Raw genomic sequence first — 25,191 nt, forward strand, 5'->3', positions numbered from 1 at the left:
ATACAATTGATGTATGTATATGTATGGATTGTGGTAAGAGTTGTATGAGTCCCTAATAAAATGTAAAAGAAGAAAAGAGAAAAAAATGAATAGGGCAAAGACTGTACAGATGTGCTTTATACAATTGATGTATGTATATATATGAACTGTGAAAAGAATTGTATGAGCCCCAATAAATTGTTAAAATTTAAAAAAAAAAAGAAAATGTTTATGCTAAGTGAATAAGCCAGCCAAAAGGTCAAATATGGTATGACTGTACCTGTTCTGAAACATATAGGATAGGCAAATGCCTAGAGACAGAAAGCAAATTAGAAGTTACAGAGATGGGAGAATAGTGACAAGTTAAATTTTTTCAGTAATATGTCATTTATTTTCACTGACTATCATGAACACAACACATCCCGAGCATTTGCCCCCTACAAACAATTATTTAAGTCCCCTGCTGCCACCCCCACTGTCTCCTGTCACTATACAGCTGCCATGCAAATAGCATTTTCTCCTTCGTCCTGAAAACAGGTAGAGGCAGCGAGTGTTCGTAAACTACAAAGCACCCGATTGACTAAGCATTTTGTAAATTCCATCATTCTCCAAGCAGGATTTTATACAGCGTTAAAACTTCATTATATGAATAGTTTCTACATGATGTAATGGAAAAATATGGACCTGGAGGGTGGCAGTAGTCGTACAACCTTGGGAATGTAACTGATGCCACTGAATTCAATCCTTCTAACAATGGAAAATGCTGTGCATCGTTTACCCCCACAAAAAAAGTTACACACACACACAGACATATATCACCACCTGCTCTGAGCCCCAGATCTCATCATCTAAGTCAAGTATGGCTGAAGTTTACATAGGATTCCCAAAACTAAATGCCTCTTCATCTCCAGAGCTGTGAAATTAGAAAATGCGTTATTTGTTCCCTAAATACAATGGTGGGAAAGGCACAGCACAACAATTATAGACATGCCCACTCCAAAAGGGAGGAAATGAGCATAGAAACGGTGCTTAGCAACTTGAACTAGTGAAGCAAAGTTCAAGAGTTCAAGGCCTGGGAATAATCTACATTTACTGTTCCACCACTAACTCTGTATCCAAAAGGCAGGCTTCTGCTTCTGTGGCCACGACCCCATCTTCTGCGGCCAAAGTTCTGACCTCCAAGTCATCCTGCCTTTTTATTGAAGGGTGTAAGGGATAAGGGATTTATAAAAGTGATGAAGAATTCTGGACTGCCAGAAGAACCAACGTGTCTTGAATGAAGTACAATGCTGTCAGTAGAGGATAATATCTGCCCACTTATGAGAAAATCCAGCAAATACAACTATCATTCAAGTACATGCACCAAGAACTAAAGCTAGTGATGCATAATCGAAAGATTCTACCAATGGCTTCCATCAGAAATAGACCAAACATGCAATCAAGATGCTCTGACAAATTGCTGACTAACGGAATGCAAAAGTTAGAAACAAAGAAAAGGAGCAGTAGTTGAAAACATGGTTTGGGTGACAGAAATGAAGCTGGAGATGGAATCCTGGAAGTTTGCAAAACCAACGACTTCGTCACAAATACCTTTCACCAACAGCACAAAAGGCAGCTGTGCACATGCACGCCTCCAGATGGAGAACGCGGAAACCAAATAGACTACACCTGGGCGAAGAGACACGGAAGAAGCTCATTAGCAGCAGCTAAAACAAGGCCCTGCAAGGGCCAACTGGGGAACAGACTTTCAATTGTTCACATGCAAGTTCAGGTTGAAGCAGAAGAAAATTAAAACAAGTCCACCAGAGCCAAAATATGACCGTGAGTCTATCCTACCTGTGGCAGTTACATAATCTACTCTCAACTTAGGGAAGGGTGGAGTCTAGACTGGCAATCAGGTTGCAGCTTCATGACCTCATTTGGAGGCACAAAGGAGATGAATAGCTCACTGGAGGCCAGATACACGCTCACTCCCTGTGAGACATTCCTGTTGACAAGCCACATGGAGCTCTGCTGTTGGAGCCAGAGCCCTGGAGCTGGAGGAGCCACATGGAGCCCCACAGCCTTGCTGAGATCCTTCCACCCCCCCTGAGTCCACAAGACTTTTCACCTACTGGCCTGTGACCTTCCTGCATTCTGTGTCATTGCATGTGTTGCGTGAAACTGAAGAGGAATTTACAGACTGGTATCAGACCTATGGGCTAATATTGGACTTATGGACTTGATCTGGACTAGGCTGGGATGTTTTCTTAACATACAATTAATTACTCTTTTATATAAAGCTCTATCTTATACACACGAGTCTCCCTGGATTTGTTTCTCTAGTCTAACAGACTAACACACTACCTGAATTTCAAGAACATCTCAAGGGCAGGTTCAACACACTGAACACTTTTGGCAGAAGGCCTGATGAAATGAGGGATGACATCAAGAACATCATACATGAAGAAAGTCAAGAGTCGGTCATTAAAAAGTTAGGAAAGATCAGTGCGGATGTCAGAGAGACTCTGAAATTACCCTTAATCATTGAGGAGCTAAGGCAAATGAAAGAAATCATGTAAAGTGCTGAAGAGAAAAGTCCAAAGGGCAGCAGCTCAATAAAAGACAAAGTATAATGAACTAAGCAAAGAGCCAGATTTAGGAAACCAAAAGGAAAGAACATGGCCAGCGTACCTTAAACTGAAAGAATCAAAGAAAATAATTCAAGCCTCGAGTCCTAATATTGAAAAAAGGCAAAATATTGAGTGCTGTAGAAAGCATCGAAAGAAGATGCAAAGACTACACGGAGTCACTGTACCAAAAAGAACTGGTCGACCCGACCAGATTCAGAAGAGGACATGGAGCAAGGGATGCCATTGGGGATGTCAGATGGGTCCTGGCTGACAGCAGAGAATACCAGATAAGTATTTGTTTGTGTCTCATTTCCTATGAAAAAGCATTTGCCTGTACGGATCATAACAAACTATGGATAGCCTTGAGAAGAACGAGAAATCCAAGGAACTCTGGACAGCCTTGAGAAGAATGGGGATCCAAGAACACGACCGCTGTGTTTCAGAGGGAACCTGGAGGCGTCTCAAGAAGCAGTTGTGCGAACAGAACAGAGGACTACTGCGTGAATGAAAATCAGGAAAATTGTGCGTCACGGTTGTAATCTCTCACCAACCTGTATGCTGAACAAATAACCAGAGAAGACAGACATATGAAGAAGACTGCATTGGGGTTGGAGGAAGGCTTATTAACAACCCAAAACATGCAGTGACACAGTCTTGCTTGCTGAACATGAGGAGGGCGTGAAGGACTCGCTGCTGACGATCAAGGGTTGCGGTCTTCAGTGTGGATCACAACTCAATGTAAAGAAAGCCAAACTCACATCACCACTGGACCAATAGGTCACATCACGATAAATGGAGAAAAGATTGAAGTTGTCAAGGATGTCGTCTTGCTTGGATCCACAATAATGCTCCTGGGAGCAGTGGGCAAGAAATCGAATAACACGTTGCATTGGATAATCTGCAAAGTGTTAAAAAGCAACAAAAGTGCACCTGGCCAAGCCAGGGTATTTTCAGCTGCTTCACGTGCATGTGGATGAATGCTGGATAACGAATGAGGAAGATCACAGAGAAATTGGTGCAGCTGAATGATGGTGGTGGTGAAGAATACTGAAAGTGTCATGGACTGCCAGAGAACAAGCAAGTCCCTCTTGGACAAAGTATGACCGTATTGCCCCTGAAAAGCAAGGACGGTGAGACTTTGTCTCGTGTACGTTGGACATGTTATCAGGAGAGCCCACTCCCTGGAGAAAGACATCATGCTTGGTAAAACAGAAAAAGAGGCAGACTGTCAATGACACAGACTGGCACAGTAGCTGCAAGGATGAGTTCAAACATGACAACAGTTGTGAAGATGGCACAGGACCATGCAGTGTTTCATTCTGTTGTACAGAGGGCGGCTCAGATTTGGAGCCAACTTAATGCCAGCTACCAACAATAACCAAACTCACTGCCAACAAGTTAATTCTGACTCACAGGGACTCGACAGAGACCCTACACAACACAATAGTACTGCCCCTGTGGATTTCTGAGACTGTAAATCTCTTTTTTTTCCAATCATTTTATTGGGAACACTCATACAACTCTTATCAAACTCCACACATACATCCATTGTGTCGAGCACATTTGTACATTTGTTGCCATCATCTTTCTCAAAACATTTGTTTTCTATTTGAGCCCTTGGTATCAGCTCCTCAGTTTTTTCCCCTCTCTCCCCTCTCCCCACTCCCTCGTGAACCCTTGATCATTTATAAATTATTATTATTTTGTCACATCTTACCCACTCCCTTCACCCACTTTTCTGTTGTACCTCCCCCAGGGAGGAGGTTATAATGTAGATCCTTGTAATAGGTTCCCCCTTTCCACCCCACCCTCCCTTCACCTTCCCAGTATCACCACTCTCACCCCTGCTCCTGAAGGAGTCATCTGACCAGGATTCCCTGTTCCAAGTTCCTATCTGTACCAGTGTACGTCCTCTGGTCCAGCCAGATTTGTAAGGTAGAGTTGGAATCACGATAGTGGGGGTGGAAGAAGCATTTAGGAACTAGAGGAAAGTTGTATATTTCATCGTTGCTACACTGCACCCTGACTGGCTCATCTCCTCCCCCTGACCCTTCTGTAAAGGGATGTCCAGTTGCCTACAGATGGGCTTTGGGTGCCCACTCTGCACTTCCTCTCATTCACAATGATATGATTGTTTTGTTCTTTGATGGCTAATACCTGCCTGGTCCCTTCGACACCTCGTGATCACACAGGCTGGTGTGCTTCTTCCATGGGCTTTGCTGCTTCTGAGCTAGATGGCCGCTTGTTTACCTTCAGGCCTTGAAGACCCGAGATACTCTATCTTTTAGTAGCTGGGCACCATCAGCTTTCTTCACCACATTTGCTTATGCACCCATTTTTCTTCAGCGCTCTTATCAGGAAGGTGAGCACACAATGATATGATTTTTTGTTCTTTGATGCCTGATAACTGATCCCTTCGGCACCTCGTGATCACACAGGCTGGTGTGCTTCTTCCATGTGGGCTTTGTTGCTTCTGAGCTAGATGGCCGCTTGTGTACCTTCTCAGGGGTCCTCAAACTATGGCCCACAGGCCGCACGCAGCCCACCTAGGACATTTATCTGGCCTGCCAGGTGTTTTTGCCCTGTTTGTTTTTTTACTTCAAAATAAGATATGTGCAGTGTGAATAGGAATTTGTTCAGACACACTGGGTCTGTGGGACAGTGAACTGTCCCCCTGTTTAAAAAGTTTGAGGACCCCTGCCCTAGATGCTATATCTTTTGATAGCCAGGCTCCATCAGCTTTCTTCACCACATTTGCTTATGCACCGCTTTGAGATTATATATAGGAGACTATTTATAGGAGTAGAAAGCCTCATCTTTCTCTCATGGAGTAGCTAGCAAATTCAAACTACAGACTTCACACACAATTTGTAACCCACTACCCCACCAGGGCTCCTAGCTATGAGCTGCAGACAAGCATATTACTGAAAGAACTTACCTGCAGCCATAACCTGATGACAGAGACATGCTAGAACATGTCTTGTTTGGAATACACTTGTACATAATAAACTGACATAATATATGTATAAAACTAAAATTGCAGATCTATATGAAGGAATATCAAAAAGCAATACATACAGCTTTGTGTTGCTTGAAGTCCATTTAGACCAGGTGTGACAACATAGATGTGGTCCCATAAAGTTTTTTGGTTTGTTTGTTTTTGCTTGAATGGGAAAGCAGCTCTTCTTTTCTTACTTCCTCCTAATGGTTTAAAAAATCCCAAACCCAGATTCTTGTAGCACTGGTGCGGGCATAAAGATAAGCAGGTGAAGCAGAGGGCATGGTTCTGGACATGAGCATTTTGTGCAGCGGTGGCTGCTGCTGCTGCTCGGGCACGTGAAACAATGGGCAGGGCAGGGTATGCTCTGAGTCCTTCCTCCTCACTTCCTCTGTTCCATTCCTGTTGCCGATGCAGCTGCCAATTCCTCCAGCAGTGGCAGTGGTGACGAGAACAACTGGAAGCCGGCGCTCCCACGAGGCTTCAATAAGGTATTCAGTAAGGTGCTTCGTTTCTCCCTGCACAGTTATCAACTGTCCAACTACCATTTATGTTATGATGGACTCCAAATTTCTACCATAACCTAGTCCCTTCTAGAAAGTACCAGGCAGGTATACTTATCCAAATGAGCCCGGGATCTCAGCGGAGGTACTTGGCATTGAACATGTTCAAGTCCACGTGCTCTTTCTGGATGCTACAGCTTAGTAAACAACACCATCATCTCCCCGTCTCGCGTCTCAGAAATGTGGGCTCCCAAATTCTCCTCTGACATCTACCTTTGATTCCCAACAAAGACAGCTAACTCTATTTCAGACCCTTCCCTCCACTCTACTGGCTCAACCTCCGTCCAAGCTGTCCCAATCTTTTTTATTCCCTTACTTTTATTGGGGCCTCTTAAATCTCTTATCACATTTGCACATATGCTGCCATCATCATTTCCAAGCATTCTCTTCCCACTTGACCAAGCTGCCCTAATCTTACGTCCCGAATTACTGCACTGGATTTTACCACCCTCAATTTCATACTCCTCCCAGCCTCCCAACACGCGGCCACAAGAATTTTTCTAAACCAGACAGAGAAGCAGCACAGGAAGGAAGAGAGGGTGATCACTCGCATGCAGAAAGAGTTCACTTCCCACATACCTTACAACAAACGGATAAATACGTAAGGAAGTACTGGCTCCTTCTGAAGGGAGACCTGCTAACAGAACGCACCCAAGACGCACAGTTCTAACCATGCTTCTGTACACAGAGAAAATGTGAATGTTGCACTTGGATTTTTCCACTAATCTCCCCACTGCCAAGAACAGGCACAAAAAAACTTTATAAGATGCAATTTGATCATGAGAAAGTCTTTCGGTTCAATGGAAGAAGGTTTCAGTAAGCTTGCAGACCGAATGGAACTGGGAAGAAAGGCCTGGTGATCTCCTTGTGAACACTAGCCAATGAAAACCCTATGGCTCTGAGCGGTCCAACCGACAGCTGATCCCGGGATGGTGTAGCACAGCAGGAAACCCTGGTTTTAGATGGGCATAAGGATGCATGGATCTAGCTCAACAGAAGTGAGTAATGAAACAAGGGGCAGAGCACATGCTCTGTCGTCAAATAGAGTAGCCACTTGCCACATGGAGCTGCTTTCATTTCAACTCATTAACGGTCATCTAGCTCAGAAGCAACAAAGCCCACATGAAGAAGCACACCAGCACCAAATGGGTGCAAAGCAAATGTGGTGAAGAAAGCTGATGGTGCCCGGCTATCAAAAGATATAGTGTCTGGGGTCTTAAAGGCTTGAAGGTAAACAAGCGGCCATCTAGCTCAGAAGCAACAAAGCCCACATGGAAGAACACACCAGCCTGTGTGATCATGAGGTGTCAAAGGGATCAGGTATCAGATGATTATATCAGGTGTCACAAAATTATATTATTGTGAATGAGAGGGAGTGCAGAGTGGGGACCCAAAGCCCATTTGTAGGCAACTGGACATCCCCTTAGGGAAGGGTCGTGGGGAGATGAGCCAGTCAGGGTGCAGCGTACCAACGATGACACATACAACTTTCCTCTAGTTCCTAAATGCTTCCTCCACCCCCACTATCATGATCCCAATTCTACCTTACAAATCTGGCTAGATCAGAGCATGTACACTGGTACAGATAGGAACTGGAAACACAGGGAATCCAGGACAGATGAGCTCTTCAGGAGCAGGGGTGAGAGTGGTGATACCGGGAGGGTGGAGGGAGGATGGGGTAGAGAGGAGGAACTGATTACAAGGATCTACATATAACCTCCTCCCTGGGGGATGGACAACAGAAAAGTGGGTGAAGGGAGTGGGTAAGATGTGACAAAATAATAATAATTTATAAATGATCAAGGGTTCACGAGGGAGTGCAGAGCGGGGAGGGAGGGGGTAAAATGAGGAGCTGATGCCAGGGCCTTACATGGAGAGTAAATATTTTGAGAATGAGGAGGGTAACCAATGTGCAAATATGCTTTATACAATTGATGTATGTATGGATTGTGTTAAGAGTTGTATGAGCCCCCAATAAAATGTGTTTTTTTGAAGTAATTTAAATGGAACATGCTGTTCCCCTGTCCTACTAGCCACATTTCAAGTGTTCAGGTGGCTAGTGGCGACCAGACTGAACGGCATAGAGAACATTCTACTAGACAGCACAGGTGGAGTTGGCTGGTGCCACCCCATCTCTCCTATCTCAATCTCACAACCCACAGTACCCACCTGGCTGCAGGACACATTTGAATGTATTCCCAACACCGGTCTAGACTGTAGGGAACCCAATCCAAATTCCTTCCTTGGAGGAGTTAGTCCCTGCCTTTCCCAACTCTCCCTCGCCACTCATTTGCTTACAGAACACTGGAATTTTCCCAACCCACTCGGCTTTGGCTGACTTTTCTCTGTCTAGCACATCCGTCTCTGATTTCCTACTCCATCCTCCTCACACATACTTTGACAACCTAGTCTGAGGAGGCTTTATTTGCTGTCCTGGACCTGCTCGTGCAGTCCTGATGACCAGCTCCGGTCTTGTACACATTGCATGAGACTGCCACTGTGGAAGGGGCCGTTTGGTGCCTGTGGTGACACACTGGGTGGTGACCTGAAGGGTTGGCAGTCTGAAACCACCAGCAGCTCTGCTGGCGAAAGACTGGGCTTTCTATGCCCGTAACAGTGATGGTCTTGCAAGCCCACAGGGGTCGCTATGAGTCAGCATGGGCTCCATAGCCGTGCGTTGGTGCTTTTCATTTGCCACTATTTAAGTTTCTTTCAACCTCAACTCACGAGGCCATGCGTCTCTTGGCATTTGGCCTGTTGACTGCTGTTGAGTGGCCAGATGCCACACTGGGATCATCTAATAGTATGGCTGCAACCCCACATTTCAAAGGCCTGTATGCCTTCATTTCTCGGTACTGTTATAGCAGCAATACCACAAGTGGGCGGCTTACACAAACAGAAATGGATCCTCTCTGTTTGGGCAGCCAGAAGACTGAATTTGGGGCACAGGCTCTCTAGGAGAAGGCACTGGTTCTCAGCCTCCTGCCGCTTCAGAGATCCCAAAGCTCAGCAACTAGGTAGGGACTTACTAAGACCTGTTCTCTCTGGTTTGCATCAAGCACGTGTGCCCTTTCAAGTGTCACACTCAACTTACAAGCTCTTTGCTAAAGAAACGATAGGAAAACCTCTGAAACCTGAAAGGGAGTCAACATTCTGTGTGTGTTGCTTCCAAAGGACCCTTCAACCGCAAGGAGCTGGTGTAGAGTGGGGGAAACTAGATTGCTGCTCCCCCTTGACAGCTAAGTCACACAGCGTCAAAAAGTCCGAGAGGAAAGTCCTGAGTGGCTTATCAACCCCAGCTACTACGTGATGTGTGTGCCTTCAGGGATCTAGGAAATCATGAGAAGAGGAACAATTCACTTCCTGGGCGGAAAAAGGAAGGGGGTGCGTTGCTCCAGGCGATTCTTTGCAGTTCTGTTTGGGTATTCCATCTGGCACTGACTGTAGAGTTTTCCCTGCCAATCAGCGCTGCATTGTTACACACATAATGCACACATTATATGTGTCTTGCAAGTCGAGCAACACTCTCATGAGAGTTTTCTATAATGCTATGCACGTTGCACGTATGTGCAGATGGTTCATCTGGACACGTGATCTGTAAAAATTAGTTTGTGATGTTCTAGTCCTTTCAATAGACAAGTACAATACTAGAAATATTTACATGATTGAAGGGTATGCTGGCTGAACAAGAAATCAGTCAGTTCTAGTCAGCAGCAATCGTATTGCAAAACGTCAGGCAAGGGTTCGTTTTAAAAGATTTATGGGCAGAGCAGAATAGTCGATTTCCCCATCAACTTCACGCCCTTGCATTTCCAACCTGTTTTCAGTTATGCCATAACATAAACCACAAGCCAAACCCACTGCCATCCAGGAGACTCTGGTCCACGGAGACCCTGCATAGGGTGTCCAGGGCAACACATCTCGACAGAAGACGACTCTCGTTTTGCTCAGCCTTATTGTTCTCCTGTGGCGCAGATGGGAGATTTGAACCCCCAACCTTGCGGGGAGCAGTCCAATGCTTAGCCAACAACAGCACCAGCGACTCTTATGCCACGACCCAGTGACCAAAAGCTCTGTGAATACACTTTCTACTAAATGTTAGACATCCCGTGAGACAAAAGAACACGGTCAAAGATGAAATCAATGTGTTTTCAAAGCTGAAACTTATGACACGTGGTTGCTTTTCAACTAAAAAGTGGCCTGTTCCGCCACTGGTGACGGGAGAAGGGTCACTGCTGACCCGGAGGGCATGCTAGGGGTGAGGCAGGCTCCTGGGCTTAGCTGGGAAGGTGACATTTCCAGGAGGATGCTCTGCCGGCGGGGGCTCTTCACTCTCGCAGACCAGCACTCCCCACAAGTCTCTTTCCAGTCTCCTGAGTCCTACACGCATCCACCCCACGTGATATCGGAGCCAACAAAGAGAAGGGAGCTCAATAAACAATAGAGGCTGCCTCAAAGTGTGTGACCCTGACCCACAAATGGCCCCACATCTAGACTGAGGGGCCACCCCTGGGGGAAAAGGGTGCCCTCAAGCCCGCACATTTCTGCTACCTTGCCAACAAGTGCCAGGTGTCAGGGGCCCCTCTGAGCCCAGCCTACACTGAACAGGACCGTCTGGGCCCTGTCTGTAGGGACTTCATAACTGCCGAGAAGAAGAGACAAGCAGGAGACGCACCGGTCTACAAAAAAGCACAGCCCAGCTGGAGGGGATAGCAGTCATGTCTTTAAGTCTCCCTAAGAAAAATAGCTTCAACATGGGTAGTCAAGAGTCAACTTGGGCCACAAACACTATTAAACGAACAGAAAAGTGCACCCGAAAAGGGCATTTGTGTCACTGATAGCACTTGTTACATAGACAGGAGCATTTGAAAAACGTCAGCTGAACACAGTCTCAGACACATGCCTTGACGCAATCGTGAAACGGTGAACGACTGAGCCGACAAGCTGACGTCCCAGGCCTCACACATCATCTCACACGGGCCCCCTCACTGTGCCTCCCGCTTCTTCCTACTCCGCTCACCTCCTCCAGGAGCAAGACACCTCTCTCCCTCTCAGCTCTCACGCCCCCGTGTGAAGACTCCAGATTCTGGAAAGGCTCATCTGTCTCTCTGGATCACGCTTCACACCAGGTGGTAACAGGAAGGACAAGGATGGGGAAATGGTGCTTTTCTTTGTGGGCCCAGAAAGGACCGCTGGTTAGTTCACGTGAAGACCAACCAGCCTGCTCTGGGCTCCAGAATGAAGACAGCCATGGGACAAGAGGATCCAAAAGGAAAATGAATATATAATGTAAGAAAAAGAATTCCTCCAAGAAGAAGAAGAATGAATAATTCAACACAACATGCTGGCCAACCACTGCACACCAGGTACAACCTCAGAGAGCAAATCATCTCACGGAGGCAGATATTTCAAGCAACAGCACCAGACAAACCAGCCCTTTTATGTTAGCGTGTCTTTCTAGACTAAACCATTGATGCTTTGTGTCCATTCATGTCCTCCGCGGAGGAGATGCCAAGGCAGGGTTAACTGTAAGAGATTTATAAGGGAAAACACCTGCACAAGAAATGAGGGAGTGGGAGAAGGCTGGCGAGCCGTCAGACGAGGAAGTGGGTCAGAACCTTGCAGAGGGAAAAGCAGGAAGGTGGACTGGGCTCCGCCATGCCAACGGGAAGGCCTGGAGCAAAAGGCTCCTTCAGGAGGCCTAGCCTGCTGGGAATGAGCCTACTTCTGAATCCCTGCCACAGCAAGGGCTGCCTCCGTGGGGCTCCCAAGCACAGCGGGGAGCAAGGGTCATCAGTGGTTCATGGCCACGATGGGCCAGAACAACCTGCAGGGCTAGTCCTCAGACTCTACTAGCAGGGCCTGTCGAGCTAAGCCCGGCGCTCGGCCCTCAAGGTGTGGTAGGAGCAGGCTGCAGACGGAAAAGCGCACTCACCGCAGCCGCTCTTTTTTCTCCTTCACAGCTTAGAGGAACACACACACCCACCACCACCACCACCACCACCACTACCACCACCACCACCCCCACCTCCACCACCACCACCACCCCCACCCCCGAGCTCAAGGACTCTCCAAGGCATGGTCTATCCTGTTGATGGTGTCTCACTACATTTCAAAAACGGTTATCAAAAGCTAACTAGTCACTCACTTAAGACAATCTAGAGGCAGAATGATTCTCATACCTGCTTCTGCATTCAAGTTACTGTGATAGGTGGTTCCGGTTGAAGTCTGGGAGGCGAGTCTGGCTTTGCAGAGACATGTGGTGAGGAAAGGGGAGGGGAAGTGTTGAAGTAGCCCTTTCAGATGACTGTGGGGATACTTCTTTAAGAAGACACTTAAACTACGCACTTACGAAGACACTTTGTTGCAATGTAGAATATGAAACCATATCCAAAAGGTGCTTACCTTTGGAATGGATCGTTTATGGTCACATAAACGCGATCCACTGCTCACAGTTATGCATATCCTCCCAGTGTTGGCACACATTTCATTACAGAGTATCAAAAACTCATATTCGTGAACATTGCCACCAGACTCATCAGACGCCCGTAAATACCGGGGAGCTGTCAAGCTCGCTGCAGCAGAGGTAATGCTGTGGCTGTTGCCGTTAGTCGCCATCCAATCAACTCCAGCTCACTGACACCCCAGCTGCTACAGTGGAGAAGAACCGCTCCATTGGGCTTTCTTCTCTGGTCCAGCTGGGTGGGTTCCGACCAAGTACCTTTAGGCTGGCAAGGGAGCCCAGACTGCTTTGCACCCCACTGGTTCCGTTGTTGTCAGACCCCACTGGTTCCGTTCCTCAGTCTGACTCGTCCGGACCGTGTGCACAACACAGCAGGACACTGCCCACTCCTGCACCAGCCTCACAATCGCTGCCAGCTCTGAGCCCATCCACTGTGCCCATCCATCTCATTAAAGGTGTTCCTCGTTTTCATTAACCGTCTACCAAGCACGATGTCCTTCTCCGATGATTAGCCTTCCTGATAACATGGCCAAAGTGCAGGAGGCGACGTCTTGCCATCCTTGCTGCTAAGTTTCTAAGGAGCATTCTGGCTGCACCTCTTCCAAGACAGACTTGTTCATTCTTCGGGCAGTCCACAGAACATGCAATATTCTTCCACCAACCCGATGGCTCAAAGGCACCGATGCTTCTTCCGTCTGCTCATTTGGTTTCCAGCATTCCCATTCAGAGGAGGCCATTGCCACTTAGTACCCACAGTGACGTCTTCCTTTCCGATCAAGTTAAAGAGGTGTCTTGCAGATCTGCCAATGTAATAGAACCTTTGATTTCTTGACTGCTGCTTCCATGGGTGGTGATTATTCCAGTAACAGAAATCCTTGACAACTTCAATATTTTCTCCACGTATCAGCATGCTGTTGGTTGGTCGAGGGGTGAGAAGTTTTGTTTCAGATTGCACTGTAAACCTTATGGAAGGCGCAGCCTGGATCCTCAGCAGTTAGCGCTCCAAGTCTTCTGTGCTTTCAAGCAAGCGAGGTTGGGTCATCCATCCACTGTGTGTTGTGAACGACTCTTTCTCCAATCCTGATGCCACACCATTCCTCATAAAATCCACTGTCTCAAATACTGGCTGAAATCTGTATGGTGAAATAACCATTCTGGATTTTAAACCACACAGCATCGCCTGGTTCCGTCCAAATGACTGCCTCCTGGTTCCACATGAGCACAATTACGTGCTCTTGGCTAACACCTGGGAACCTTCCTATGGAGCCTGGAGGGATAATATGGAGTCCGGTGCTAAGCACTTAGCTGCTAACCAGAGGGCTGACCCTTTGAACCCATAGCCACTCACACGGAAAAAACCTGTCTGTTTCTGTAAAAAGACGTGAATTTGCACGAGCCCCCAATAAAATGATTTTTTTTAAATGCGTGGATATTTGTTTCTGAAAAGATTTACAGTCGAAGACACCCCATGGAGACGTTCTACTCCATCCTATAGAGTCACGTTCAGTCGGAATCAACTTAGCAGCAATGAGTTTAGGGATTGTGGTAGTTACATGTTCTGGTGTCAACTTGAGAATATTAAGAGTGAAGGAGTGGAGTTTAGCCTGTCAATCAGGTTGCAGCTCGATGACCTCATTTGACGTCGAGATGAAGATAAATGGCTCGCTGGAGGCCAAATACACTCAGTCCCTGTAAAACATTTCTGTTGACAAGCCACATGGAGCTACACGGATGGCAGCCAGAACCCTGGAGCTGGAAGAACCATGTGGAGGCCCATGCCAGTGCTAAGATGCTTCCACTGTCAGTGGATCCACAGGATTTTCCACCCACTGACCTGTGATCTTCTGCACTCGGTGTCATTGCATGTGTTGCATTTGTCTGAAGAGGAATTTACAGACTGGTACCGGACGTATGGGTTAATGTCAGACTTATGGGCTTCATCTGCACTGGGCTGGGATGTTTTCTTATTATATAATTACTCTTTTATACAAAGTTTTTCTTATACACCTATGAGTGTCTATGAATTTGTTTCTCTAGTCCACCCGGACTAACACAGGGATTTTTTTTCTAACACAGGGATCTTAATACAAGGTTTTCAAAATTGTAATTTTTTTTGTTTGAAAGCTCATATAATACCACTGTCCATAAATTGTCAGTTGTTTTCTGTCATTAATTTTCAAGAATAGGACTACCAAACACCAAAGTTTGACTCACTTAAGTTTATCTGTTATCCATGCTCTCAAGTAAAAATGTTGTTGTAGGGGGGGAAAGAAGCTAATTATTTTGTAAACCAAATAATTACCCAAGTGGTGTTCCCCCAGATAGGCACTGTACCTCATTGTGAGGCTGAAGTGCTTTATCAACACTTACATTTACATACACAGGGGGCTTCGGAAAGTTCATGGGAAAGTTCCACTTTTCCATGGACTTCCTGAAGTCCCTTTATCTCAAAGAGATCCTACGAAAAAGATGAGTACATGAGAATCAGGGTTTCTCAGGCTTGTTTTTCGCTGCTCCGTCAAGGCTACAGTCTTACGTGAGAGCGGCGTGGGTTGTTCACTGGAAAGGTGGACTGGTGAAGAATATCAGCACTCTCTGTACAGTTTGGTGCGTGGTCTTGATTCAGAGGAAGGTGCCAGCAGCTTTTCTTCGCCATGCTCCACACCAACACAGTGAAGACTCAAAGGGGGCCTTAGTATTATCATGAACTAGCCCTGTCCTCGTACGCCCTCTGCAAGGGTCTCGGGGACCCCAGCGATCTGGCCCAAATGACTTCCAGAAAGAAAAAAAAAACAGGAATGGGAACTATCTGGAGGAAAAACAATGGGACCAACAGTTCCGGGGGGACTTGGGGTGGGGAGAGGTAGGGGGGTAAGGAAGTGGTGTTAACAAACACAGGGACAAGGGAACAACATTGGACCCAAAATGGTAGTGAGGGGGGGCTGGCAGGCCTGGTGGGGAATGATCAAGGGTAAGGTTGCGTAGAGAAGAGGTATAGCTGTAGCCCAGGTGGGGACGGAGCATGGTCGTGGGGCAGGAGGAAAGTCAAGGGAGCTGGAGGAAAGAGCTAGGAGTCAAGGGGCATTCATGGAGGTCTAGACAAAGACATGTACATGCAAATATATATATGAGGATGGGGAAATAGATCTATGTGTCTATATTTATAAGTTTAGTATTAAGGGAGCAAAAGGACCTTGGGCCTCTACTCAAGCACTCCCTCAATGCATGAATACTTTCTTTTATTAAACTGGCACTCTATGATGCTCACTCTCCCGACACAACTGCTGAAGCCAAAGCGGGTGAACAAGTAAATGTGGTGAAGAAAGCTGATGGTGCCCGGCTATCAAAAGAGATAGTGACTGGGGTTTTAAAGGCTTGAAGAAAAACAAGCGGCCATCTAGCTCAGAAGCAACAAAGCCCACATGGAAGAACACACCAGCCTGAGTGAGCGAGTGATCCCAAAGGGATCAGTTACCAGGCATCAAAGAACAAAAAATCATATCATTGACTGCACACCTCCATGATACGATCGCCAAAGACAAACGGATGCATAAGCAAATGTGGCGAAGAAAGCTGATGGTGCCCGGCTATCGAATGAGATAGTGTCTGGGGTCTTAAAGGCTTGAAGGTGAACAAGCGGCCATGTAGCTCAGAAGCAATAAAGCCCACATGGAAGAAGCACACCAGCCTGTGCGATCACAAGGTGCCAAAGGGACCAGGTATAAGGCATCATGCAAAAAAAAAAGAATATGTGTATATATGTATATATATGTGTGTGTATGTGTATATATATATACATATATATATATGCCATACTGAATGAAGGGGGAAGTGCAGAGTGGAGACTCAAGGCCCATTTGTTGGCCACTGGAGATCCCCTCATAGAGGGGTTTAGGGGAGGAGATGGGTCAGTCAGGGTGCGATGTAGTACCGATGAAGAACACAGCTATCCCCGAGATCCTGGATGCTTCCTCCCCCCCCCTCCCCGCCAACTACCATGATCTGAATTCTACCTTGCAGGACTGGATAGGGCAGAGGTTGTGCACTGATGTATATGGGAGCTGGAGGCACAGGGAATCCAGGGTGGACGGTGCCTTCAGGACCAGGGGTGCGAGGGGCGATGTTGGAAGAGTGGAGGTGAGTGGGTTGGAAAGGGGGAACTGATTACAAGGATCCACATGTGACCTCCTCCCTGGGAGATGGACAGCAGAGAAAGGGGGGGAAGGGAGACTCCGGATGGGGCAAAATATGACAAAATAACAATCTATAAATTATCAAGGGATTGTGAGGGAGGGGGAAGCGGGGAGGGAGGGAAATAAAAAAGAGGACCTGATGCAAAGGGCTTAAGTGCAGAGCAAATGCTTTGAAAATGATTAGGGCAATGAATGTACGGATGTGCTTTATACAATTGATGTATGTATATGTATGGATTGTGATAAGAGTTGTATGAGGCCCTAATACAATGTAAATAAATAAATTTTTTTAAAAATAGGAATGGAGGCCACCTCTGGCAAAATGCCAGAGACACAGAGCTCATCCTGACCTCTGAGGGCCAGACCGTCACCTAGCACACAGTGGACACAGAATAATTACGGCATGGTTCTATGCCAATAACAGACACCAGTGGTGAGACGTCCAGGTGAAGGGGCACAGGGTGTCCGTGCAAGCAGTCCCATTAGGGCTCCCCAGGGAAGGCTCCAAGTGGGAGGGCAGTTTACCTGGGCTTTGACCGGTGCATGAGGACATCACCTTTTCTGTACCACAAGCACTTAGGGAGCTCATCAAATGTTTACTGAAGTGAAAGCAAGGTCAGGCTGGCATTTTGAAAACTAAGAAATGCAGCACAGGTCTGAGACCTTACATCAGTGGTTCTCATCCTTCGGAATGCCGTGGCACTTTCATACAGTCCCTCATGTTAAATAACAAAATTATTTTTGTTGCTACTTCATAACTGTAAGTTTGCTACTTTTATGAATCGTCATGTAAATCTTAATGTGTCTTCCGATGGTCAAAGGCAACCTCTGTGAAAGGGTCATTCGACCCCCAAAAGAGCTACTGCCTTAAAAACAGTTAAAGAAGAAACAAAGGTTTAGGAGAAGTAGGGTCACTGTGAGTTGAACTTGACACCATGGCAGTGAGTGTGAGTTGTGCTTTGCCTGGAGTGTCTGCTCTGCATATGCAGATTGATCCTTCCCCTCTTTTCCTTGACCTCTGTCTGGGCTAAGCTCCAGAGCAAACTCACTGCCACTGAGTTGGTCCTGACTCATAGTGACCCTCTAGGGCAGGGTAGAACTGCCCCTGTGGGTTTGTGAGACTGCAGCTCTTTACAGGAGTAGAAGGCCGCCTCTTTCCTGAGGAGTGGCTCCTTGGTGGTTTCAAACAGCTGACCTTTTGCTTAGCAAGCAGGCCAACGTGTAACGACTAAGCTCCGGGGCTCCCTGTGCAAGTCAGGAGAGCCCCGCATGATCAGAATGGAAAACAAGAACGACGTGGAAGGCAGGAGTGGTAGAAGAGGCCTTTTGGGCAGAATAAAGAAATAGGAGTGGACAAAGGTAGCCCATTGTGTAGGAACTTCCTTTCTAATCCACTGCAGGGCAACACAACGAAAAAAATATACACCTTCATCCTCATTTTTAAAGCAGTCTGGCAGCAATAGCCGCAAGGTAACTGTACTGCACGATGCGCCACAGTCCGCTGCCAGATGTAGCAAAGGTAACTTGTTACAATTTGTACATGGCCGAGACTTCTTCAAGAAAGGAAAATCAAGGTCATACTTCTAAAAATCTCACTTTCACTCAAGGACATTCTGATAGGCTTTCAGACGCCACACGAGTCAATTACTGTTCTGAGCATGTTCACTGGAGGGTGGGGGGGGGTGTTGTAAGAAGTAAGGGCAGAGGCCCATGGGATGTCACCCTTGAACCTCTCTCAATCTGAAGGAGACCCTGCAATCAAAAGAAAGCTGCGGCAGAAGACCACAGTTGCTCCGTAGCTCCCCTTGGGGATCGATACCCAAAGTCAGTAAGCCTGCCCTGTGTGGTGAAGAAATCAGTACACTCAAGACCAGCACCTTCCCTGAAGGCCAAACGCAATCACAAAGGGTGGTAGGAGAACCCAGCGAGGATGCAGGAGAAGGGAGCCAAAATCTCCCACTGAAGGCAGGAGTCTACATTGAAGGGGAGTCACTGCCAGCATTCAAGCTGAGGCCCAAAGGAGCCCGGAGCGTTTTCCAGGTTAAACAGTGTCACTCACTATCGGTTTCCATGTAGGCTGATCTTATTTGCATGAGGTAGTAGCAACTGCTAAGAGTCACAGTTCTCACTTAGACAAATGCAATTGCTGCAAAGCCACTGTTTCGCCATTACTTTTTCATGAATTAAAAGTTTATCTGCCCCCTAGTTTCGGGGAGGAGGAGAAAAAGATGAGGCATTGGAGTCCTATGAATATTTAGTCTGGGAGACCCACGGGGGCCGTTCTATCCTGCCCTAGCCTAGCTATGTGTCAGATCTGACGGGAGGGGGGGGGGGGCAGCGAGTGAGTGAACTTTACCGGTGTAAGGGAGTAGCTAAGTAGAGGCAAAGCACTAGACTACTAGCTACAAAGTCAGTGGTTCGAACTGACCACTCACTCCTCGGGAGAAAGATGAGGCTGTCTGCTCCCGCACATATCTGAATTCTTGCGCACCCAAAAGAGGCAGCTTTACCCTGTCCTGTAGGGTCACTGCGCGGCCGTGAGTTGGAGGGCAGTGGGTTTACAGAACAGAGAGTGGAACATGTATTACAATCTGTACTTGGAAAAAAAAACACATTAAAACGACGATGATGGCTGCTAGCTCTGATGACTTTAAGACTAGACTCACACCATCCTCTGATTATTTAAAGAAAACATCTCACTGGCTTCAAAGTACTTTCACGTACTTTGTCCAACTGAATCCTCCATAAGCATCCACAAGGTTGGCGCTCACCTTGTTTTACATCTGCCCAAACGGACACGGTGTCATAACCCAGTAGAGACTCAGGAGCTGCCAGCCACTAGGTGAAGACACCAAACATCTGCCTAAGAAACAAAACCGTTCCTGTCCCCATGAAGCCATGGGGGAGGGGAGCCTATCCACACCCATCAAGACACAAACTGCACAAGCCAGAATCAAAGGTGTGGAAGCATCCTGGGAGCAAGGCCAAGCGTGACTGTGCCCCAGTAATCGCTGACCTATTTAGGCCAAAAGGAAGGTGTCAGGCCAGTCTAGGAACCTGAACAAGGTTCCCGCCTTGCTGGCTGCAGCCGCACTCTGCTGACTTCCCCTGAGCCCCTATCACATCCATCCTTTTCACAGCTGAAGCAACTTTCTCCAGGTGTCTCTGTCCTTCATCTTATGCCCCTACTTACACACCGATCCTCTCCATGTGTCTGAGACGATAAGAGTAAAAATGGGCTCAGCAGAGGAGAAGCATTTCTTTTGCTGAAGTGCCCGCCTCTCCGTGTGTTCCTTCACCCAGATGATGGACAGTTAAAGATACGACCCAATGACCCAATCGTATTGAACTAGCAAACGCTCAAAGATACAATGACAAAAAAATAATATCGAGTTCACTGGAGCGGAAGTTGGGCACGATCTGCAAAAACCTATTTTAAAAAATATGTAAAAGTCTACTGTGCATGTCCATGACTTTCCCTGGAGTAATGAGCATCACAGATGTCGTAGGGTAGTTACTCTCAGAACTATTGCTAAATTTGAGTTCTTAGGCTTTGCAAGCACACCAAATCACCCCGTGTTCTCAAATGCACACCACCGTACTGCACGTCCATAGGGACGGAAAGAAATGAAGGTACGGTACACTGTTAAAATCTTTCCTTTTAAATTCAGAACCACAAGCGGCTGTGGTATTGAGTGTAAAACAACAACAGGACCCACCTCCCTAAAGTGGTTAGAGTGATTAAATACCAAATGAGTTAGTGCAAGCCAGGGCTTAGAACTGGGCCCGCCATCCAGTCTTAACAACTACACAGTCGCTTCAAGGCTTCACTACTCCAACTCCAGTTAGACATAACGATCTGAAACTTGGAGAATACTAAAAGTATTTTTTTTAAGAATGCTAAAAACGGAAGGTACGTGTAAGCCTCAGAAACTGAGTTCAGAAACAGTTGGATAGATGCTTTGCTTCAGGCCTTCCTGATTCTGGGCAGGAACTTACTCTTGGCCCAATAACCGCGACCTTGGAGAGAAATAAAGTCCTGCACATGGAACGCCACCCACCTCCTCTGAAGCCAAATAACTTGACCTTATTTTTAGCAACCAAAGAACCGTTTATTGGATGGGATCGTTTAATTTAAAATAAAATAAAAATCTATCTGGGAGGCCAGCAGTAACCTTCCCGAAGTCTTAAGAGGTGCTTCGCACCGTTTTCAGGGTTTGTTAGCCTCACAACAACCCCAAGAGGCAGGTGCTGTTATAACCCGGAGGCACGGGATGCAGAGCCTCGCCCGCGTCCGGCTCGCAGGCTGCACTCCGCAAGGGCAGCGGCTGCCCGGGGACAAAGTGGCGAGAGCAGCGCCCGGGAGCCCAGGCCTGCAGCCTGGACCAGCACCGTGCACCGTTTGGACAAAAATGGTCATTGCTCGTTCAGACCCTCGCGGCTGCGGCCAAACGACCCGGCTAAAGGACAAAGCGCAGGAGAGGGGCCGGTCCCCCCGCGGTGCCTCCTCCGCTCGGACGCGGACCGAACTCGTGGGGCGCGGCTGGGCTGGGGTCCCAGGGTCCAGGGGGCGAGGGCCAGGGCGGGTGCTCCGGCGTGGGGGACCTGCAAGGGCCCGCGGGTGCGGAGCTTGACTGGGGTCCCGGGGCCCCGTCCTCACCTTCGGACAGCTCCAGCTCCAGTTCGGCCAGGCTCTCCCGCACCTCAGTGGGCAGCGGCACCGCCTCCAGCGGGCAGCCGCGGTCGGCCATGGCACGCGCCCGACTGGGGCCACGGCCCGGTAGGGTCGCGGATGGGAGTCGGGGTGGGAGCTGCTACGTCGCTCCCTGCAGCCGGACGAGCCGCATCCGCCCGGCCCCAGAGCGGGAGGCGGCTGCGGGAGGGGCGCGGCCCGGGCGGCTCCGCACCGGCGCGGGCGCGGGCGCGAGCACGAGCGCGGGCGCCTCCTTTCCGCACTGCCGCCTCGCGCGTCCCCGACTCCGCGGGCTCTGCACGGGAGCGCGCGTGCTACGGCAGGGCGGGCGAGGCTGAGCCGGGTGCCGAGGCGCGGGGTGCGACGTGCGCATGCGCGGGAGAAGGGCCGGGGACACGCCGTGCGGCCGCGGACAGATAGCAGGCGGGAAGCTGAGAACGCTCGGTCCCGCCCAGCAACATCGAGAGGCCTCTCCCATTGGCCCGGCTAACTTGTCGAGGGTATCCTGGACTCCCATTGGGTGAGAGCTTGACCCGCCGCCAGCCCTGCGCCTGGGCGCCTTTCTTGGTTGAGAGGCGGAATAACGTTGTGTGCCCACTGTGTGCAGCGCCCACTGTGTGTTCAGGGTGCCAGTCCGCGCGACCGCGCCCTTGGAGCAGCCCTGTCTTCCCGTGGGTGCGGCCGCGGCCGCGGGGATTGCCAGACCGCAGCCCGGCGTGAAGCCCACGAGCCCAGGATTGGCCTCGAGGACCCCACCCTTCCTTAGAGACGCAGCTTCAGCTACACACGCGTTCTCCAGCGGGTCCGAGCCGCCACGGACGCATTCTGACTCCCCAAAGGCCCTTTTCGGACTGGGTGCGGCCTCAACTCACTTTTTGAGCTTTCCTTTGACTCTCGGGAGCCTTGTTGGGGCACCCTTAGCCCCCTGTCTACATTTCTGACATGATCCTTGCGGTAGCATCCTGGAACAGCACGTGTGCCCGGCCTCGTTCTCAGACCTTTATCTCCCTTAACTCCCTTGCTTTCGGTCTTACGAGGTATAGGGTTCTTGACCACGAAAGAACTCTGGCAGCCATCTGGGGAGTTAGGTGACCTTGGGAAGTGAAAAGATAAATGAGATGTTAGGGGGCTGGGGCTTAACGGAGCTGAGCAGCCTGGGTGAGAATTCTGCAGGAGGTACTCTACCGCCCAGATGTCTGGGTGAGTGTATGACGTGGTGCAAGGGTGAACTGCTGGAAGGGAAAATGTAGCACCCATCTAAATCAGCGGTTCTCAACCTGTGGGTAGTGACCCCTTTTGGGGGTCGAATGACCCTTTCACAGAGGTTGCCTAAGACCATGGGAAAACACATATTTTCGATGGTCTTAGGAACCGCAGACACTGCTCCTCTATCGACTCCAGGCGGGTCTGCCCACATACAGATACTCCAACCTACGGTGTGAAGACTGTTACCCATGCTTCAAGACAAAATTTCATTGATTTGTCATAAGAAATAAATATTTCATAATACATAATTACACACTGTTTTTTATTCAAAACTATGCTTTCACTATGTTCAAGTTGTAACAATGAAAATACATCCCACAGATCAGATAGTGACATGACGATTCATCACAGTAGCAAAATTACAGTGATGAAGTGGCAATGAAACCATTTTTTTGGTTGGGGGTCGCCATCACATGAGGAACTGAAAGAGTCGGGCATTAGGAAGGTTGAGAACCACTGTTCGTTCAGCTGCTGAAAAGCTGGCTGCACAGCAAACAGGATGTCAGCTAGAACCCCACCCCCAATGGCTGGCCCCATGGGGTGGCTGAGTGAGGCAACTAGCATCAAACCTAGGAAAGGTGGGAATCCATTCCAGGGAGCACTCAGGTATCTTCTGCCAAGAATGATGAAAAGTAGTACGACTGCACCCTGTCATGGGGGAAATTTTTGTTGAGACTTAGAAAAACAAGGCAGGCCTAGCGGGGGCCAGTCAGTTCCCCTGGGTTTCAACGTCTACAAGGGGGCTTCAAAAAGTTTGTGGGAAAACAGAATTAAAAGGTAATGGAGTTTTTCCATGAGCTTTTTGAAGCACCCTCATGTGAATAAATGCTATCAAAGATTTTTGACTCCCCAGATTGCCCCAGCCATTGGAACCTGCAGGTGTGTCCCTGCTACATGTAAACGCTCATCCCTGTCTACTTACGGGACACCATGTATATCACTGTGTTATGCATGTAATTGAGGCTATCAGCTCCCTAAAGATTTGCCACTTAGGAAATCTTATGTGAGTCACAAAAAGTCATAATCCACTGGAAGGCAGTGGTGGGTTTTTTGTTTTTGTCTTATTTTTTTTGTGGGATGTGCATAATTCAGCTGGAAACATGCTGACCGAATGAAACAGAAAAGGAATACACCCCTTTAAAAGAGCTGCGAAGTCCAGCGGAGATACACTGACGGGAGCTGGCGACGTCCGTGTAGGGCTAGATTTTACAAGTGCTTGATAAAGAGAACCTGAGTGTAAAATTGGATAGAGGATAGTTGATTGACTTAGGATAGACTTTCAAGATAGAGGAAGTGACACTTTGCACAAGACTCTAGGACGTGGTACACACCTTCTAACAGGAGGATGACCCCGGGAGCCATCGCACATCTGTTGCTGTGTAATACATTACAGCAACCTCAGAGGTTTAACAACAACGGTGACTCTTGAGGTTACTGTGGGTCAAACCAAAGTGGAGGTAACTTATCTCTGTTCCATCGTATCAAGAAGCGATCACCTGGAGCAGCTCCCTCAAGCGCTGGAGGTTGGAATAATCTGAAGTTTATTCACTCACGTGTCTTGACAGCGGATGCTGAAAAGTTGGCTGGACAGCAAACAGGATCTCAGCCAGAACCCCCACAATGGCTGATCCCTGTGGCCTGGGCTTCCTCATAATGTGATGGCTCGGTTCCCGGGGCAATTGTCCAGGTGAAACGCATATCCTTGTACCGCGTCCCACAAGTCACGTGGCGTCACTTCTGCCACTTTGTTTGTTAGGAATGAGTTATAAATCTTACCCATCCTCAAGGGAAGAGGAATTCAACTCCATCTTCTGAAGGGAGAATAAGAAAGAAGTTTTACAGATATATTTTCAAAAATGCCACACATGGGGGTGGGGGACAAACAAACATGGATGATGCTGATCAAAGCTGAATGCCAGAGTTCCATAGAAAACAATGAGAGAAAGAAAAGGCCCGGAAATGAGCCTGCTGAGATTTATATAATATGAGCTGCAAGAAGATCCCTTGGAAGCACAAACTGCAGTATTTGCCAAGATCATAAGAAACAGGCTGGTGAAAGGGATGCTTACATGACAGGTATTCAGTGGCGGAGCACTGATCCAACAGTAGGGAAGACTCAACAACAAGAACTAGGTCCAGCACAGCAAGAGTCCAGGAGACAGACCTCGATTGACAAAAGTCAGAGGATTACCATTATAATAAGCATTATAATAATTACCATTATAATAACCTACAAGGTCGAATAACCAAAAAGGCCTGAATCATAAAAGACTTACAGAAACAGTTACTAGTAGGGATCACGCATCAAAGACTCAGAACAAAAAATCATATCAATGTGAATGAGGGGGAGTGTGGAGCAGAGACCCAAAGCCCATCTGCAGACAATTGGACGTCCCCTTACGGAGGGGTCACTAGGGTCACAAG

General features: G+C 48.0%; 1 protein-coding gene across 2 annotated transcripts in view; it reads right to left on the reverse strand.

Annotated features, from left to right (window-relative positions):
* DIP2A (disco interacting protein 2 homolog A) overlaps positions 1 to 21,741 on the reverse strand; it is a 125,584-nt gene extending 103,843 nt beyond the window's left edge. For both annotated transcript variants that reach the window (XM_075542171.1, XM_075542170.1), the window contains exon 1: positions 21,469 to 21,741. In XM_075542171.1, coding sequence (XP_075398286.1) covers positions 21,469 to 21,559 — 91 coding nt within the window. In that variant the 5' untranslated portion in view covers positions 21,560 to 21,741. The remainder of the gene's footprint in view (positions 1 to 21,468) is intronic.
* Between the last annotated feature and the right edge of the window lie 3,450 nt (positions 21,742 to 25,191).

The sequence above is a fragment of the Tenrec ecaudatus genome, chromosome 2 (assembly GCF_050624435.1).
Source record: "Tenrec ecaudatus isolate mTenEca1 chromosome 2, mTenEca1.hap1, whole genome shotgun sequence".
NCBI lineage: Eukaryota > Metazoa > Chordata > Mammalia > Afrosoricida > Tenrecidae > Tenrec > Tenrec ecaudatus.